The 18410-nt window shown below is 39.5% G+C and overlaps 1 protein-coding gene across 5 annotated transcripts in view; it reads left to right on the top strand.

Moving 5' to 3' along the window:
• The window catches only part of ROR1 (receptor tyrosine kinase like orphan receptor 1), a 171127-nt gene that overhangs the window by 81049 nt on the left and 71668 nt on the right, over window positions 1-18410 (top strand). Inside the window, exon 1 of one of the 5 annotated variants that reach the window (XM_054073430.1) lies at window positions 10519-10558. The exons of 3 other annotated variants lie outside the window; for them this stretch is intronic. In XM_054073430.1, the coding sequence (XP_053929405.1) occupies window positions 10534-10558 (25 nt within the window). In that variant the 5' untranslated portion in view covers window positions 10519-10533. Of the gene's footprint in view, window positions 1-10518; window positions 10559-11177; window positions 11335-18410 lie in introns of those variants that run through there. One more of the 5 variants, XM_054073432.1, reaches the window with a different exon arrangement.

Below are 18410 nucleotides of genomic sequence, written 5' to 3'. Positions count from 1 at the left end.
GTAATAAGGTCTGTTAGAAAGTAGCAAGTAGCCTGCTAGCTAACAAGGTTTGTAATCTACAGATTTAAGTGTATGTATTCAGTGATGGGAAATAACTTCTGTGGACCAGCATGGCTGGGAAAGTCATTATCTTCATTACCAGTGAGAGTAATTCACTGCTGTGCTACTTATTATAATAATGTAGAATATGAGGGAGAGTCCTCTGCTGTCCCTAAAAAGTAACAGGTGATTTCAGAACATTTCTGTATAAATGCAGTTGAATTTTCATGGCATAGATGGTGATAATTACAGGACTTTGAGGCAGTTATGTTTTTGTTAACTCTAAGGATACTGTGGTAATGATAGAGTTCCCTTTGTAATACCTGTTTTGGCAGTTCAAGGGGTGATTTCATAACTTGCTTTGGCATACTTTGGTCTTTTGTGGTTTTGTTCGCTTCTCATATCATGTGCCGATTTCTCCAAGATGTATAGTTGTTTATCTAGATCATCGAGGAATATCAAATCTGTTGACATATAAATAAAGGAAGCTATTATTTGTAGAACTTTTGTGGTCGGTGATCTACAAATTATTATGAAGTTATTATCTTTGCTATTGTATTGCAATGCTGCATTCAGCACTACTTCTATGAACTAGATTTATGCAATTTTAATGTGTCCTGTATAAAAAAAAAAAGCAATACTGAGTAGTAATCAATAAAAAAAAATCTCACAACTGATCAGATCCCTAACCTAATACTGCCACACAAGAAAGGTGTTACCCATGAGTATACCTGTGACCATGTATATCCTCTTTCTGTGCAGCAGTTGTTGTGTGAGTGGAAGTGGTTTGGGAGCTTTCTCCAGTTCCTGAATCTTAACTATCTTCTGGCAGTGGTGTTTGCAGTCACCTAAAGGCTGTGGTTCTACCTGACTTCTATGGGGACATGGAGAGAAGAGGGAAAATGACCTTAATGAGATTTACTAGTAGTTGCTTTTTCGTGTCCTACAACAATATTTGAAAACATAGAAACAGATGAGAAACACTTGAGTCGCTATTGAGACTAGGCATTGCTTTTAGCTGGTTTTGGGCAAGAACCTAACTGCTGAATTGTGCTGCTGAGCCAAGTTTTGTAACTAGCTTCTCAGTTTTTCCCCTTTCATCCATATTCTTTACCTCAGGGAGATTACTCATGTAGGTAAATGTTACTGATGTGAATCAAGTTCGTAGGAGTGGATCCATAGACCTCATGTTTGTATTGCTGTTAGATTGCAGTTCTGTTTAATGGAGCGGCATTAAATATAAGATTGTTGCAACATGTTAAATGGCTTTAAATATAATCAACCTTCACATCGTGCTTTGGGTTGATCGTTGCCATGTTTGTAAAAGTAAGGCTAAAGACGTTTTCTTGGCATACTCCAAATTACATTATACAAGCCGTAATGCAATTGCATATTGGAAAGGGTTTAGTACTTTTAGGGAAATTATTCTGGGTCTGGGGTCCTCAATGTGGAGATACTGTCACACAAGACTGAAATCGGACTTTTAAAACAATCTCATGCAGTAATTTAGCTTTGTTAAACTAGATTTGGACAATATCGCTTCTAAGATCTTTCAGGTTCCATTCTAATTATTTCAAACGCCCTGTGTGACACAACGGAGATAACACTAAGTGGTTGTAGTTTACTTTTGCTGTTAAACTCTGCATTTAAAGAGAGCTTATAGGTATACGTTTGTTTTCCTTGACACTTGACATAGCAAAAAATGCACAGTCTTCATAAAGAGGTGGCTGTTAACTTGAGAGGTTTCCGTACGTATTTGTTTTTCATACATCCCTAGCAGATTCTGCTCCAGCTGTCTTGCAGTGTTCAAGCTGTAAAAGAAAAGCTCCAAGATGAAAACACAAGATTACTGTACTTATCCTGTAAACCTCAAATCTCATTTGCCATCTTGGATTTTTAAAAACTGTACTGAAATTGAACTGTGAGCGGGAGGGTTCTAGGTAAAATTGTAGCTTCATGCAGATTTTATTATAAGATAAATATTTAAAAAATATTACCCTACTGAGCTGAACAGAAACTTTTCAAACTTCTACGTTATTGAGCACAATCTGTATGTACTTCTAAAATTTTGCGTAAATTTAAACAATTAATTCAGTCATTCTGTGAGTAGCTTCTGAAATACCATTGTTCCCAATTATGACTTTTTTTCCGTAGGTAGCTATCATGTTTCAAAGTTATTAAATGTTATTCAGCCCTCCTCTTGCCTCCCCCCTTGAAATTCTCTCAGCAAGCATGTGCTGCTCGGCAGTCCCGCTTGATTAGACTCTGTTGAGAAATGCGTAGGTGAATGATCTTTTTGTATTCTTGTCCACTGTGATGCAGTTTTTGAGAAACTAGGAATGAAGGCTTATATTGCCCCAGCGGGTTGTTGTTAACTCTCTGAATTCCTAGGTTGTAACAACATGAGTTCAACATATCCTTTTGTGTTTGCTTCTTCATGAAACGTTGTGATGGAGTTTCCTCTCTGCTAGGGTGAGAGGGCAGTTCTGTAGGAAAATTTATTCTGGCTGCTTGAACTTCAGTCACTTGGGCAGGAAAGTTTTGAATTCCAACCAGTTTGTTTTTTTTTTTTTTTCTTCCTGAAACACTGCAAAGGAACAGCGTGTTAAAATGCAGGCTTTTGGTAAGGTTTCAGGCCTTGATTTGGGAGTCACAGTAACATTTAGGTGATAAGCACAGGGGTTTGTCACACAGGAGGATGCAAAAATTCCCAAACTAAATTAGGAGAAGGGAAGGAAGAAGGAGATTATATTGCAGTCTTTCTAATGCCTTCAGAAATGATAGATAACTATACTTAAAAATCCTGAAATTGGCTGCAGAAAACATCTTTTCCTCTTTTTTTCTTAAAATCACTTAAGAGACTTCACAAAATTGTCTGGAAGCCCTGAGATGCTTAAATGAGCGAAGAAAGCAAAAAACCACAATCCACACCTACTCCTCAGCCTCAAATTCATGCAGCTTGCCTTAACTCTCTGAGAGAGGGAAGGAGTATATTATATCAAAGTACATTTGTAGTTATTACAACTCAGCATTTGCTAATAGTTACCACACAACATTGTTTCAGTTGTCATGTTCTCCTCCCCAATTTTAGAATGGCAAATAACTCTGTGGGAAACACTTACTCCCTTGAAGTGGGCTGTATTGGATAGTAAGGGGTAAAACCAAGAAAAGAGAGGAACTGTTTTAACGTGGGAATAATGGGTGAAACTGAGAAATGGAAGATACAGAGCAAACATCAGGAATGAAGTCCTTGTTGCAGAATTTTTTAGCCTTGAAGATTATTAAATAAGTGTTGGGAACTCTGTTGTTTAGTTCACTTGCAGTAACATAAGCTTATGAGAGACTGCAATAGGGGATAATATTGCACAGGAAAGAGATATAAGAGTGGATGAAAATTTTAATATGATTTCTCAACATAAAGGTGAGAATTAGACACTCAGAATGGGCTACTGTCTCAACATAATTTAACTCCATGCGTGTTGCCAGGTTGACTTAGCAATTGTTGATTAAATTAAAATAAAAGCTTCCTTCTGGCCCAGCCTGACCATGTCACAGTTTTGGGGCTTTTTATAAGCTGTTAAATGAGATGCTGACATCCTCTGTGTAGTATCTACAAATAGGCTGATCTGAAAACCTTGGAGACCCTGAGGTTCTGACCTACATTACTGGTACTGTCACTACAGCAAGAGCAAGCTCATGTCTGTCAAGCTTTTTTAGCAATTTAAAGGGCAGCTAGCCTAGCCCAAATAGTTAATCTCTCACTCTGTCTCTCTCTTCCTCCTACCCCTATGATTCAAAGTGAAGGGAGAGTGCCAAGGTAAAAATTATTGGCGCACAGCATGCCCCTTACCTCTTTAAGTTAAATAAGAGAGTGTAGGATTTAGTTAAAATATCTTTTTGTTAAAATGGAAAGGGATTTAACCTCTTGGTTTCCAACAATGAAGAGGGAAGAATACACAATGCCTGTGTCGATGATAGCTGATCTGTTGTTTAAAAATACACATTGTCATCTGAAGGTAGAGTGGCTTCAGCCTGAGAATCACCATTCAAAAGCAGATGAGCTTTTTAGTCAGCAAAAAACACTCATCAAAGACATTGGGAGTTAAACTGTGGAGCATCTAAACCGGTGTGGCTGTGTGGGCCAGAGAGCCTCCTGCAGATCAAAGGCTGATTGAACCCTTTCTCCATGCCCCTTTGGGAAATCAAAAGTCATCACCTACACCATGACTCCTCTAAAGGCAACAGGATGAAAGGATGACATGTGATCCATTTCTCCCCCATATTTTATGGAATGGTATGTCTACTGTAGGGAAATGAAATAATTATCCATCACTAAACCTGCATCCATTTATTCTTCTGTCTGCTTTGATCAAAGCATTTGATCATTATATGTATCTTTATAATATCCATCCAAAGATGATGCTTAGAGGCACGTTTGCCATTGTTCCTCTCTTTGCTGTTAGACAGGACAAGTGTGTAAGAATCTATTAAGTGTAAAAAGTCTATAAATAGCTGAACAGAAGAACTGTCACACAAAGTTTGTGGCACGCTCCTGGTCTGCGCTGACAGACAACCTCCGACGGAAGTGTTTTAGAAGAAGAAGCAGCCACTGTGGAAACCAAACCCGCCCAGCCCCTGCTGTGCTCCCCCTCTCTGTGAGGCAGCCTGGCGCAGCAGTGGGTGTGAGTGATAAGGACATTAGCGCTATCTGGCCTCCTTCAGAGGGTTCCAGCTGGAGCCACGCAGCCAGTGGGAATCACCAGAGCACACAGCTCTTTCCTTGTGGTTTCTGGCCAGATTTAACTATTCCCTTCCTCCAGGAGCTGTACAGCATGAGCAGTGTGAAACAGAACGGAGTATGAGAATGTTGTGTGCCACAGTATAAAAAGGATGTAAAGCTACTGGAGAGTGTCCAGCAGAGGGCCACAAAGTTGGTGAAGGGTTTAGAGGGGAAGCTGTATGAGGAGCGGCTTGGTCTGTTCAACCCGGAGACTGAGGGGAGACCTCATTGCAGTGTACTGCTTCTTCACAAGGGAGGAGAAGGAACAGGCACTGATCTCTTCTCTCTGGTGACCAATGGTAGGACCTGAGTTAGGCTGGGTATTAGGAAAAGATTCTTCATCCAGAGTGTGGTGGAGCACTGGAACAGGCTCCCTAAGGAAGCAATAGTGGTGTCAAGCCTGACAATATTCAAGAAGCATTTGGACAATGCTCTCAAACACATTGTATGAATTTTGGCGTTGTCCTGTGCAGGGATGGGAGTTGGACGCGATGATGTTTCTGAGTCTCTTCCAACTCGGGACATTCTATGAATCTAGTTTCCTGTGGTGTTATGCCTTATGGCATTGACTGCAAGATGAAATGGAAAGACCTTTATGTATCTGAAGCATTTTAAAGCACTCTTTGCTGTGTAGAGTCTGTTGTGGTTGTAACTGCTGAGCTCACAGTTCTACCTCTCCTCTGTCAGGGCATGGGGGATTTATTTTCTCTATCCACTGATTTGTATTAATGCACAGAAATTGAATTATAAATCCCTTACGCTCATAAGGGAACATATACTCAACTAAGAGCCAGTCTAAAAGGGGTTAAAAAGGACTCATGTGCTGCGGTATAGTAAAAATAAATTCTCTAGCCTGTCACTTTTCCTAGCTCCGTTTTCTCTGTGTGCTTTCAACTGCCTCTTCTTCTTCTGTTATATCAAATGCAAGCTGCTTCCCTTCAGTTTCAGAGTCCATCCCAGCCTGTTCTGTTCTCTATCATATTTCGTTGGGCTCAGAAGGGGAGTGCCTGCCTTTTGCTGGCTCAGCCTTCATCATCTTCTCATTAAAGCTTCAGACAAATGACTTTGTGTTTTCTTGTACCTCTCTTCTCATGCATGGAAGGAGTTCTCTGTCAGTATCTGCAAAGTTATTTCATTATGCTGCTTCAGAAATCCTTCCTTAAAGCTTTCCTTTGCTGAGATGCTGACAAAAAAAGCCTTGTTATCTGTGGGGCTGCAAGGGCACTCAGCCTGCTGCCAGTCACACTGACCCTACTGTTTCCTGGAGTCTTCCTCATTCTGCATTGTAGAGGCTTTCTAATTCTTTCTGGCAGAGAACGCAATGAAAATTCAAGCTGCTTAGCCCTATCTCCCTTCTGATAAAGCATAGGAGACAAGAGCAACAGTGGTGGAGGTAGATTGTAATGTCTTCAGAGAGGAGAATTGGAAGACGGCCACTTCATTCAGATGTGAGTTACAGAACACCTCAGGGACCCATTAGTCTGAGTAAATGTTGAATATAAATCAGGTGATCAAGGTGTGGTCGATCTCTGGGATGCTATATGGATCCAATCCTGAAGTCTCAGTGTGAGCACCTCATTTTTTTTCAATTTTAGTTGACTCAACAAGGTATTTGAAGACTAAGCATTTATTTTTAAAATTAATTAAACTATTTAACAAAAATGTTTTAAAAAATATCCAGATGGGATCTTTTGGGCAGGTAGTATGAACAGCCTGTAAGACAAGTGATGCTTCTGAAAGACTTCTCAAAACCCAACCAAAACGACACTCGTTGTGCAGAGTATGAATTGTTATCAATTGGTGCGACTTCTTGTTCTCATTGTCTTGACTCCCTCTGCAGTGTAGCCATGCTCCCTAAAATCCAGCAAGTTGGAGCAGTAAAAGGAAGCAGCTGCTGGATGGTTTTCACAATCCAGGAAACAAGTTCAAATATTCTAGATATTTATCAGTCAATGTCAGGATAAATTTATTTGCGAGTTTAACTTAAATTATGATAGATCCATTCTATTCCTGTTGTTTCTCTTCCTGTACTGTGTGCTTTTTCTTTCCTGCAGGTATTAAATTGCTACATAAATCCTGGTAATCTTTCATTCATGGAATTTAAGGAAAAAGTCCAGGAAGGAAATTGTCAGGAGAATGGACAGTTATGCAGTTATTTCCAGAGTATGTGCTGCCAAAAAGCTAATTGTTGAAGTGTTAGAAGAGCTTCTGCCACATGACAGAATTAGCTAAATATGGTGATTTCTTGAAATGGCTTTTGCTAAAACATTTGACCACTTGATTCAGGCCTCACAGCAGACTCTTTCAGATGGAAAAATAAGCATCCTCCTTAGTTAAGGAGATTTTTTTTTCTACATTTGAATTATTGTACCACAGTTGTAGATAGCCTGGGAATGGATGGCCTCACTGATTTTAGTGATCCTTGACTTCTGAAAAATGATGATACCACTTTTTCTGGAGGTTTTTGCACATTGATTGGGTTAATTTTGGGACTCCTTTGCCTGTGCAATTACTGCAAATCTGGAAAGTGCTCAGAATAATGACCAGATATTATGATAGTGGAATTCCTAAGAATGCCTTGCATCAATATGGCCATCAAACAAACAAATCCGAGTAATTTCAGAAAGCCCATAATCTACTTTGTGAGCTGTATTCCGTATACTGTTGCAAACGGGAAATAGTCAGAAAGGGCAGAGCAGTATGGCACTCTAGTATGGCAGCCCAATCAGCAAGCTTAATTAAAAATGTGATTTTTAGTTTAATCATAGTTTTGTATTTTTTTTACCTTTATGATTCTTTCCCAGATTTGTGTCCCAAAGATCAATGTATTTCAAATGAAGAGTCCTTTATCCCTGTAATTATGCCCAAAGAGTATAGAAAGTCAAATTAGACTCTGATGTTTACTTTTATTCAAAGAAGCTGCAGATAATACTTCCGAAGCCTAACCTGTCATCTAAAGGTGTAGCTGAGCTGTCATTTTCCCTTTCTGTTACAATATCAGTTAGAATGGGTGCCATACATAATGTCGTTAGCGTTAGGTGCTAGAAAATGTGAAAACAGTTTCGCTACTCTGTCCTCTGCTATGCACATTTCTCAAGGATAAGATTTTTATTTTGTATGCGGAGGGGTTTTTCCTCATAAGTCTTTCCTTTCTTAGAATCTTGTTGCAGGTAATTCTGTAGCGCTCATGTATGATGTGTGAGGGAATCCAAGAATGTAATCCCAGAAAACAGTTTAATCAAGTAGCTCTGAGCCATGTATCGGAGGCAGCTTGGCTGGAGCGATCCTGATTCAAAGCCAGTCAAAGTCCATGGAAGAGCTCCTATGCCTTTTGGATCTTGGCCCATAGTTCTGGCTTCCCACTTTGATTTCAGCTGCTAAAGTGCATGAAAAGAAGCTAAAAATACATCCAATAGTTTTCTGACGTGATTTTTTCCATGTAGGCAATTGCCTCGGTTACCATTTTGACTTGTGGGTGGTCCATGACCCTCTCTGTTGAATCTGTGGTCACACTGTAAAGAGACTAGAAGACTCTGGTGAGGATACTTTCCCAGTTAGGAAGTGTAGTTCAGAGACAGAGGAACCGTGCAAGAAAACATGAAGAGTGAGCCTCAGCAGCTGTTACTGGTCTAGTTGTGCTAATGTAGATGTCTAAACGGATGATGTGGAAAGGGATAGGGAGAGGAGAGGAGAGGAGAGGAGAGGAGAGGAGAGGAGAAAGGAAGAATGTAGTTTATGTTTTAAAATATAATTTTCTTTTTTTAGGAGAAAATGATGACGTGTGCAAGATCTGGTTTATTGAATGTGTTGTGTAAGGCTATGTGTGGGGGGGTTGTCTCTAAGGTCTTATATCCAGTATCCTTTTCTCCAGGGTATTTATCTTTTTGAGTAAAAAAATAGTGATAGAGACATAAAGACTTTATTTCTCCCTATCCAAACAGAAGTTGTTTATATAGGCACCAGCATATAAAATGAATTTCAACTTCAGTGATTCCATTTAAATCAGTGGCAAATTCCCTGATTTCAGCAGAACTTGGGTAAGGCTTCAAATTCTCTTTGTTTTTGATGACCATAAGTGATTGATCCTCTGCGCTTTTGGAGAGCACAGGTCAGAAGAGCCAATGCAGTATAGCGGGGGCCACACTCTGGCTTGGGGTAATAGTTACGTCCATCATTTTGCTTGAGTGCTGCTTCAACCCTTCCCCTTCCTGTGCTTTACCTATTCAGATCATGAATTTTTTTAAGCGGGAATGAATCTTACTCTTTATCGACATGGTCTTTCAAGCATGCAGTAACTGGTGGCGGCAGCAGTAGTGTTATTTTCTTGAGCACCGTGTTAGGAAATGCTTGACCAAAGCCAGCTGTAGCAGTTTCCAGCTCACAAGATTTCTGATTAATTTTAGCAATGTATCAGAACAAACCCCAAGGATTTGGGGTAACTCTGAGCTTTGGAAGAAGTTTCATTCTGCCCTAAACTTGAGCACTGGTGCTTCACTTTCTGTAATAAAAGCGCTGCCTGTGAGCATCTGTGAACTCTGTACAAGTTCAAAAACCAGAACCAGACCCACACTTTGTGGCTTCAGCCCATCTTTCATTCATTAATTTTTAAAATATTTTATGGCCTTGGTTATCTGGCTGCTTCCTGATGCCTTTAACAGCTTCCTCTTAGCAAGTGAAGCTAATAAATTTACAATCACCATTCTCATGGAAGTCTTAAGCAGAGTCACTTTCTTTAAAAGAAAAAAACCAACAAAGGAGGTGGGGCTTCATCGTTTGATCTCTCTAATGTCTGGCAGTTGGTAGGGAAAAAATACAAGTAATAATTGTGACTGATGAAATGTATAGGAAGAATATTTGATAATTGGGCTTGCAGGAAAATGTATGACCTGGAAGATGCTGAATCAGTCACTGGAACTCACTGTTCGGCTTAGGAGGCGGTATTCTCAGCGGCGCTTCCAGCTCAGGGCCCTCTATGGCAGCACAACTTGTTAATCATCACACAATCAGACTGGTCAGAATGCAGCTATATAACTTAGGCTTTTGTGTTGCCGTGGACGCTATCTAAGCATTCCTGGAACAGTAATTTCCTTTTTGACCTCCATGGAAACAGTCATAAAACAATTCTTAAAATGTCAGGAGAAACTGCATCTAATGGTGGTGCTTTAGCCAAAGAAAACATACTTCAGGTTTGAGGCATTCCCACCAAAACACTGAAATCTTAAAGCTACTAATAGGCTGTGCATCAGCGCCTGAGCACTTTACCATGACATTTAATAAAACGTAATTCATATACCAGCTTTACTGAAATCGCAGTATTCACCAAGGTACACTAAAAACTTTCCAAAAGAGATCAGACAAAGAGAGAAGGGCACAGGTGACAGCTGAGCTGGAGGCAGAGAAGGACCATCTAGCCTGTGTGCTCTGATAACACTGCAGCATTATAACGCGTAAATATTTAAAACCATGTCATACTCCTTTAAATATCTGTCTACTAGTGAAAGCATTGTTGGTGCCATATGTGTATCACACAGTTGATTTAACAAGAAAGATGTGACATCTCTGAGCAAGGCCATCCGTATGAACAGTAGTAGTTGAATTTTTTCTGATACTGCTTTTTGTTAGCAGGGAGAAGGAGCAGATTCCTCATACATTTTTGTGGATGAGTTGCCTCTTGAACTGCAGGTCTCTTGTGCTTTAGTAAATCGGAGGGAGGAATGGAGGGGCAATGGAATGTGCCAGGTGAGCAGTTGCAACACATTTTGTATCTTAACTAAATCATTCGTTTCAGTCCATGGCTGATGGCTAAAAAATTTTTGGTTGTTGTTGCCTCATGTCAGATTGGGTCCAGCACTCAGCTCTGAGTTTCCTCTGCAGCAGAGTTACCATATTTAATTTAAGTAGGTCCCAGTGCCAGGAGCAGAGTCATCCCTGGCCTTGTGTTAGGCAATATGAGCAGGGAGAGCTGCCACAGTGATGGCAACCACTGCCCTGTGCTGGGAGATGCTGGGCTTGCTTTGCTTCTGTTGAAGTCAGCATCTTGGACTATTAATACAATTCCAGTTCTGGGGATGCTGGTTCACTTTATACTAGGAAAATAAGTCAGCCATTTCAGAGATACTGACACCGCTGCGAGCAGCTGGCTGGCCTTCCTCTGCCGTGACATTGATGTACATCAATCATCTGATGGGGCAGACTTCAAAAGATTCAGAGAGTGAGTTCATGCCAGCACACAAAGTTCAATTGCTTACGGGAAGCCTATCCAAGCATATCAAATGCTTTTGGGCTGGAATTTGGACTATGAATCTTACAGGATTAGGCTCTCTTTCGTCTGCGAGAGGACAGTAATTCCTGTTTCCAGCAAGGCTGGAATACCATGAGAACAGGCACCTTTGAAAGTTTCTGAGACTTGAGTTTCCATCCCAAAGATCGTTGCCTGAAATCAAGTTGCGCTGATAGATATGAGAAAGAAGAGAAACGAGAGAAAAGAGCAGTTTACCAAATTTCTTCAGTCTTGGGTATGACTTGGGTGTATTTCAAGTTTTTGATGAAAGCCAAAGTCAGCTCTTTATTAAAACTGGCTCATGCATCCCCAGTTTCTGAGTGGCTGTCATGCAGATTCCTGCTTATACACAATGTTTCTTTAACTGTCTTTATCTTTTCACCCAGGAGTATTCTATTTTAATATTCTGTTTTAATATAACCAAAGTGTGGAAGGCTTTTAATTAATTCTACATGGAACTATTTGTACAATATTCAAACTCTATTTAAAACCTTCCCAGTTTCTTTAAATATTTCTCCCTTCTTAAGCCCTTTGGCACTTTGGAACATAGTAAAGTTTCAAAAGATACTGCCTATTTGTTTTATTGGTATAGATTTATTTTGCTGATTTTTGGGTTTAATTGGACTGAGCTAAGCTCATTCTTTGTAACTGATATGGATGTCGTTTAACTGATGTTGGTGTAAACTTTCACCCTTAAAACAATTTTAAAATTATATTTCTAATCTTATCTTTTCCATGAATTGTCAATCTTGCTTATAGGTTTTCTGGAGAGAATGATCTAATTATGAATGAATTCTTTCAATTTGGATGTGTTTATTTTTAGGAAAGATAAGTTATCTTTCTTTCCGTGAGAGAGAGCAATTAAAATATTTCTAATTATAAAGTTGAGAGTTGTGCAACGGAGTGCTTCACTGACTGTTTGCTGGGGCAGCAGAAATATCACTGGTGGAAACATATCAGAAAGTAGATGAGCCTGTGAATTTGAACATCATGATGAAGTGATATGGAAGGGAAAAGTAACAGAGAATTGCAGGAATAATGAAATAAGCTGAGATATGTAATCAGTGTGTCTTTCCTCTTTAGTTACCATTTAATTGCTGGTGTTTCTAGTGGTATTTACTGCTCAGACAAGTCACTTGCTTAGTATAGATGGGCAAGGTCCTTAGAAACCTACCTAGGGAAAAACTGTGAAATATCTTTTACTTGATTCTTACTGCTTTGTGTCTGAGAATAAAAGTGTTAGGATATATGAGATCCAATGAGACACAGAATGATAAACACCCACTTGAGGCTGGAAGTTTAGGCACAGAAGTAAGCCTGAAGGGAGAGAGAAGGAGTACTGTGAAATATAATTTTGATACGTGAAAAGGCAGTACATGTCACAGAGGACCTGTGGAGAAAGAAGTGAGGCCATAGCAGAGAGATACTATTGCCTGACCAATTTTGTTATAATCCTGTGTGATCATCAGCTCATGGAAGCAGGAATCTAAATATTCCTTTTGTCCACATGGATACAGACCCATTGTCCATAATGAGTGATGTACTGTGTCCCAGATGCAGGCGATATCTACCTACCAAGGTTGAGCCACAGCAATATTGTGAGGGGCCCAACGTCAACCTTCTCCTACATTTTCCTGCTTTAAGAGCTGTGATTTCATTGAGGGCCTCTCTAGTTGAAAAAAAACTTTTTTGCATCTGTGCAAAAGAACCCAAACTTTACTGCATCTGTGCTCCTGGATGGGGAATACTCCTGTGACAGCTAAGTGGAAATCCCAGTTTTCCATGTTCACTTGATGTTCACAGGGAACAAACATCCCATTAGCAGCATTTACAACCAAAACGTCTGAAATAAAGTGGGTAATCGGATTCCCAGCCTACAGTCAAGTACAACACATACCAAGGCTTTCCCATTGAAGTTGTTCTTAATATTTCACCTTATGTTGCTGTTTCCCTTCAATTTTTGCAAGTTATTTTTCAACTGAAGACACTTTTTTCCTTGTGCCATCATTTCATTAATTCACTAGACACAGTCTGATAATTCCTATGTTCAAAGCTAAGGGAGGGAAGCAGATGGCAAGAAGTGTCTAGCAAAAGGACTTCCAAGTTTCCATGTTGGCTTTACTTGACAGGGAGGATAAGCACGGCTGCACTGGCATTTGGGATTTACTGCGATGCAAATTTCAGGCCATCCACTGTAAAAATAAGGGGTGTTTTGTCTTCTTTTACTGATACACCTTGAGGAAACTTTGAATGTTTTCAAAGTGGCGATATATTAATTACATGATGAAAACCGTCCTTAGGTATACATGGTTTCTGTCTCCAAAATAAAGAAAATGTGGTTGGTATTTGCATTGTTAATGGAAAAGGAATTTAAATTGGAACTTTTTTGACAAACTGTCTTAAGTTCTTCTATAATCAATGTTATTTTACATAAACAAGAATGTAGAAATAATCCAAATTTATAAATATGAAAAAATTTTGAAGAAATGTGTTCACCATTTGAGTCACTCAGTTACAAATCAAGACAGCCAATGAATACTCAGAAACAGTGCTCATGCACTCACACATGGGCTTAATAAAAATATAGCATGTGGGTAAACCCAGAAAATATTAGTGCGCTATTTCAGTATTTTAGAGTTTAACGATATTCAAAATAAATCATGTCTGTTGCCATCCTTTGTAAGTAATCATTTGATGGGATCAGATTACAGCATGCTTTCAAAGACCAATGCAGAATTTAGCTCTTCATGCCAACACTTATTTTGGTGGACGCATAGTACATTTTTATCAGATAGGGAAAAGGACTGTACATGAACATTTTCAATTAACATGGTACGTTTTCAAAACAAATATGCTGTCGGATGTTCATTAAATAACTACAGACAGACAGTAATTCACAATAACTCTTCCTTTAGAGCTCAAGGACTCGGGATCACCTGCTTTGGACTGGGTTTTTCTGGCTCTAGTCTCTTTATGATACAGTCCCTGACCCCCTCTGACAGTAAAGTATTTAAGGACAAGCTTAAGTCTTATTAAAGTTACTCATGTGCTTTAGCACTCTGCTGAACTGGGCCCTGAGATGTCTTCAGGAAAAATGGATTTGAGGCTTTTTTTGTTAAAGTTTTACCGGGCACTTGGCGCATTGTGTGTTATCCGCGACTCCTAGTAATTAACATTCCTGTTCAGGTTCCTTTAAAGGTTCAGTAATATGGGACTCTTTTCAAAGAACTGTCCTTAAACCTTTGACCTTTCAGAGAATTTCTAGAGAATTACAAGGATTGGATACATTTAAACTATTCTGAGTTGCTTCTTCCTTAGTAAAATGTATGATATTGATGTGAGTGGCTCAGAAGGTCTGCTTTTGGGGTGAACAAGCATAAAAAGTGACTTTGGTGACTGGTGAAAGGCTCCAGGCAGGTTCTTTATGATGAATGTCCTCCTGTTGCAGGAGGGAAAGCAGAGGTATGCTCCTCGCCTTCATGCTGGAAGACCTTCATCTTCTGCTGGACCAGATCTGTGTTTCAGGGAATACACAAAATTAGGCCAGGGTTGCTATTCTTCTGCTATTCTAAACCTCACTCCTCCAGAAGAACTTGCTGTAGATGACAGTAGAGTAAGAATGGCATTTCTCTGCAGCATGAAATATTTTAAATGGTTATCAAGCCCTGGCTCATAGCCATTAAGGGGAGTTTTTAGCTGTTGGCATGCAGGAGTAGGGATGCTCTGCAGCAGAGCTGAGCAGCTTTGACACAGGAGAGTTGTCCTTTGTCCAAAAAATAAGAACCAGCAACACTTCCAATCTCATGCTTTTCCTAAAGAACAGGACTGGAAGGGGCAGTTACATGATACCTGATGAACTCAAAGACATAAAAAGAAGCAAGGTGAAGTTTTACTACATTTGGATAATCCTCTGGCACGGAGGCAATCCAATATTTTGTTTCAGATGGTCGAATTTTTTTTCCCCATGCAAGCAAAATGGTGCTTTCTTAAATACTGACATTAATCTCCACAGTTGGAAGCAAACCAAGCTTCTGTATTTCTTATCCTCCCAAATCATCTGTACTTCAGATCTGTTTACCAAACGGACTATATTGCATTCCCATAAATCCTGTAATTTGAGTTTGCTGTGATATTAATTTATTAGTGTGCGTGCATTTTCAACATCAATTGTGCTCTATAGCAGACATAATTCTCTCTTCAAAGGAGATAGAAAGCTGTGCAGTCCTTGCATTTTCACATCCTCTCCCCTGCCTTTGCCCCGCTGCAGAGCAGCCGAACTCAGCTGGGCTTAGGGGCACTGGGAACATGCCTTTGTGAAGCATCAAACAGATGAATGAGAAGTATCGCTGCTGCAGTGTTATTTTGGGTTTGCCTGATATTCTGCTTAAATGCTGTTCTTGTACAGAAGGCATTTTTCCCTGAAAGGAAACCCACTACATTTGTGTTTGCAGGAACGAGCTTGAAATTATGACGGGAGTGCTAATTTCTGACTCGGGGAGTAGAAAAGGGCATTAGCTATCAAAATACTGTAATTTTAAATCAGTTTTGAGATCTTAGGAGAAGGAAGAACAGCAACTTTTTTTTTTTAACTGAACAGCTGGAATAAGTGTCTACAGATGTACACGTCTTCAATTATACCCAGAGCTTCTCACTACCCCAAACATTGCCTGTTAAGGAAAAACAGTGCCAACTGTTTATTTCTTAAAATGAGGAATTACAAAAGACAACTATTGAAAAGACTTTCTTACCTGATCTACTCTCCATCTCCTAATGCTGCAGTACGTGATGGAAAATGACAGGGGAAGGGAAAATCTGCTTTAGTGAAAAAGGTTTGAGTGCCTTTGGTTTCTTCCTTACATTTGAGCTGCAATGTGAGTGTTACCATGTAAGTGAAAAATAAGTTCTCTTTTAGATGACCTGTTTGATACTGGCGATACTGTTATAGTTTAAGAAATGCTTGTCAGTCCCTGTCACTGATGCATAGGGAAAAAGTGAGAGGCATGTGGGACTTTGATCCAAAGTTTTACAGTTTTACCCACAAACACCGTGCTTGTAGGTGTGCAGGCTTGTTCCTCAGGCACAAGTCTTGCAGAATGTTTTGGATTTTGTTGATGCAGGTTTCCAAAAATACAAACTGTGCTTTCCCTTCATCACCCATTCGATCGTATAGTGAACCTGCATGTGAAAGTGGGAGTGTTTCCCTAGTACTTTTTGCCAGAAATAATTATAATGATTATCCCTGTTTTTTTCACTCAACATTTCCGTTTTCAATACTTGATAGTGAAATGAGAGTGTCCTTTTTTTCCATTTTTTCTAACAAACTAACAAAGAACTGCAATCCAAATAGCTTCCTCTCCTGGTGGGACTTCCGAGAGCTATGAGGGGATTCAAGAGGCAGAAAACACCTAATATTGTTCATACTCCCCCCTCCTCCCCCGGCTGTCCACTAAACCTGGACAGGACAGCTCTGAATACCGCAAAATGACAAAAGGCCGTGTTTCTTGCAGCCTGCTATCCCTTTGAGATTTGTTCCTGTGCAGGCTGCAACAGGAATTCCAGCCTCCCTTTTATTCTCTCTATTTTTTTTTTTTTTTTGCTAATTTCCCTTCTATTTCTATATTTTTAATTTAAATTCCACCCCCTCAACAGCTTTTTTTTTTTTTTTTACAGTAGTTATTCTTTAGTAGATTGTTAATGCCAATGGAAACTGAGTGGGTTTTTTTAAGTCCCTTTGCATGGTATACCTTTCCAACTTGCCACACTAAATTGCAGCACAGATGTTATGCACATTGAAGTGTACCATCAGTGTGTGCATATTTTTAACATAACTTGTCTTGAAAATATTTATTCAAGCCAAGACAACAGAAAATTAGAGTAATTTGATTGCACAGGCTTAAGGAATAGATTACTACTGTTCCAGATGTAAGGAACAACAGACTACTTACGCTCTCTAGGCTGAAAAAACATCTTTGGCTCCAACCATATTTGCTATTATGTTCACAGTAAGTCTTTTAAAAGTTGAACACCTTTAAAGATTTTCAGTTTAAACTTTTGCCAACTAGCATTATGAGAATTTCAACCCAAAATAAGCCCCTTATGGAGGGTTTCAAAATATCCACTGTTCCAAAGGTGCAATATTACAAAGCAAAGTTATAAATCATCTTTGCTGTAAAAAAGGGTGCCAGATATCTCTGGAGTGGACTTGGCACTTGGACCATGCAGTCATTCAAAAGTCATTACTGAAAGTTTAAAGATCAGGCAGTTGGTGTAAAAGATGTGTAATCTAGGCTGCAGGTTTTTTTCTTCTTTATTCTTCTGGTCTTCAACTAAATGTTCTTTGCAATCATCAGTCAAGCTTTTTTTTTAATTTATTTGACTTTCATGTATGCTGGTTCTTTGTCTCACTTGCTGCATTTCTGAATGACTAGAAACATGCAATAGGGAAGCAAGACAGAAATGCTGGCTGTCTCACCGAGAGTTTAAAATATATATTCCTACCAGCTTGTGTTAGTAACTGTTTGTGTAAGCAGGTTGTTGAAGTACTGTGGCAGCACAAAAGGATATTTTAAGACATGTTTCTGCAGCTCCACCTTCTGTATCAGTCCTTCAAAAGTGAATTTTGAGATTTGGGCTTCTATTCCAGTGTTAGCATACAGCATTTAAGCTAATTTTATGTGAGCTGATCGTACCTGAAACGATGGTCCAGTTTGCAGTGGGTCTAAGACTAATGAGCTGATGCTTTGCGTCTTCTCATTTTCCACTTGTGCATGCGAACTGCCCGCAAGTATTTCACTTGGATGTTTTACATCTAGATGTCTCTTTGTTAACCTAGATGTAGTGTCCACAGATGTAAAGTTTTCTTTCTGTAAGAACTGCTTATACGGAATGTAGGATGTGTGGCTCCTGAAGAGGGTTACCTCCCAGCTGCACAGATACTCTTGATGAAATGACCATTTTGCTATGGCTCTTATCTCAATTTTCTATCTAATCTTTTATTTCTGGTGGTATTTGCCATTGTTATACCTCTGTCAGTGATCAGTAGAGAGAGAATCAAGGTGCCAGGGCCACATGTTGTTAAGGAAAGGATTCTTCTCAATCTGTCTTTGCTGGTTCCCTCCAAACAGTGTGCTGATCTTTTTTTTCCATAGTCTGTTCTATTTGTTTGGAAGATTATTTTTCGAAGATTAGCTTTCTCTTTTTTTTTTTTTCCTGACCTTTTTCAGCAAAGAACGGCCTGTGTCTTAGGGTTTTTCAGAAACTGCACCACGTGACTTAGTGCATGCTTTTTTATGGATATTCCTTCTCTGTCCC

This window comes from Cuculus canorus, chromosome 8 (genome assembly GCF_017976375.1).
Source record: "Cuculus canorus isolate bCucCan1 chromosome 8, bCucCan1.pri, whole genome shotgun sequence".
Classification (NCBI taxonomy): Eukaryota; Metazoa; Chordata; class Aves; order Cuculiformes; family Cuculidae; genus Cuculus; species Cuculus canorus.
Note: the sequence above shows the minus strand (reverse complement) of the source record. Positions and strands in the feature narration are given on the sequence as shown.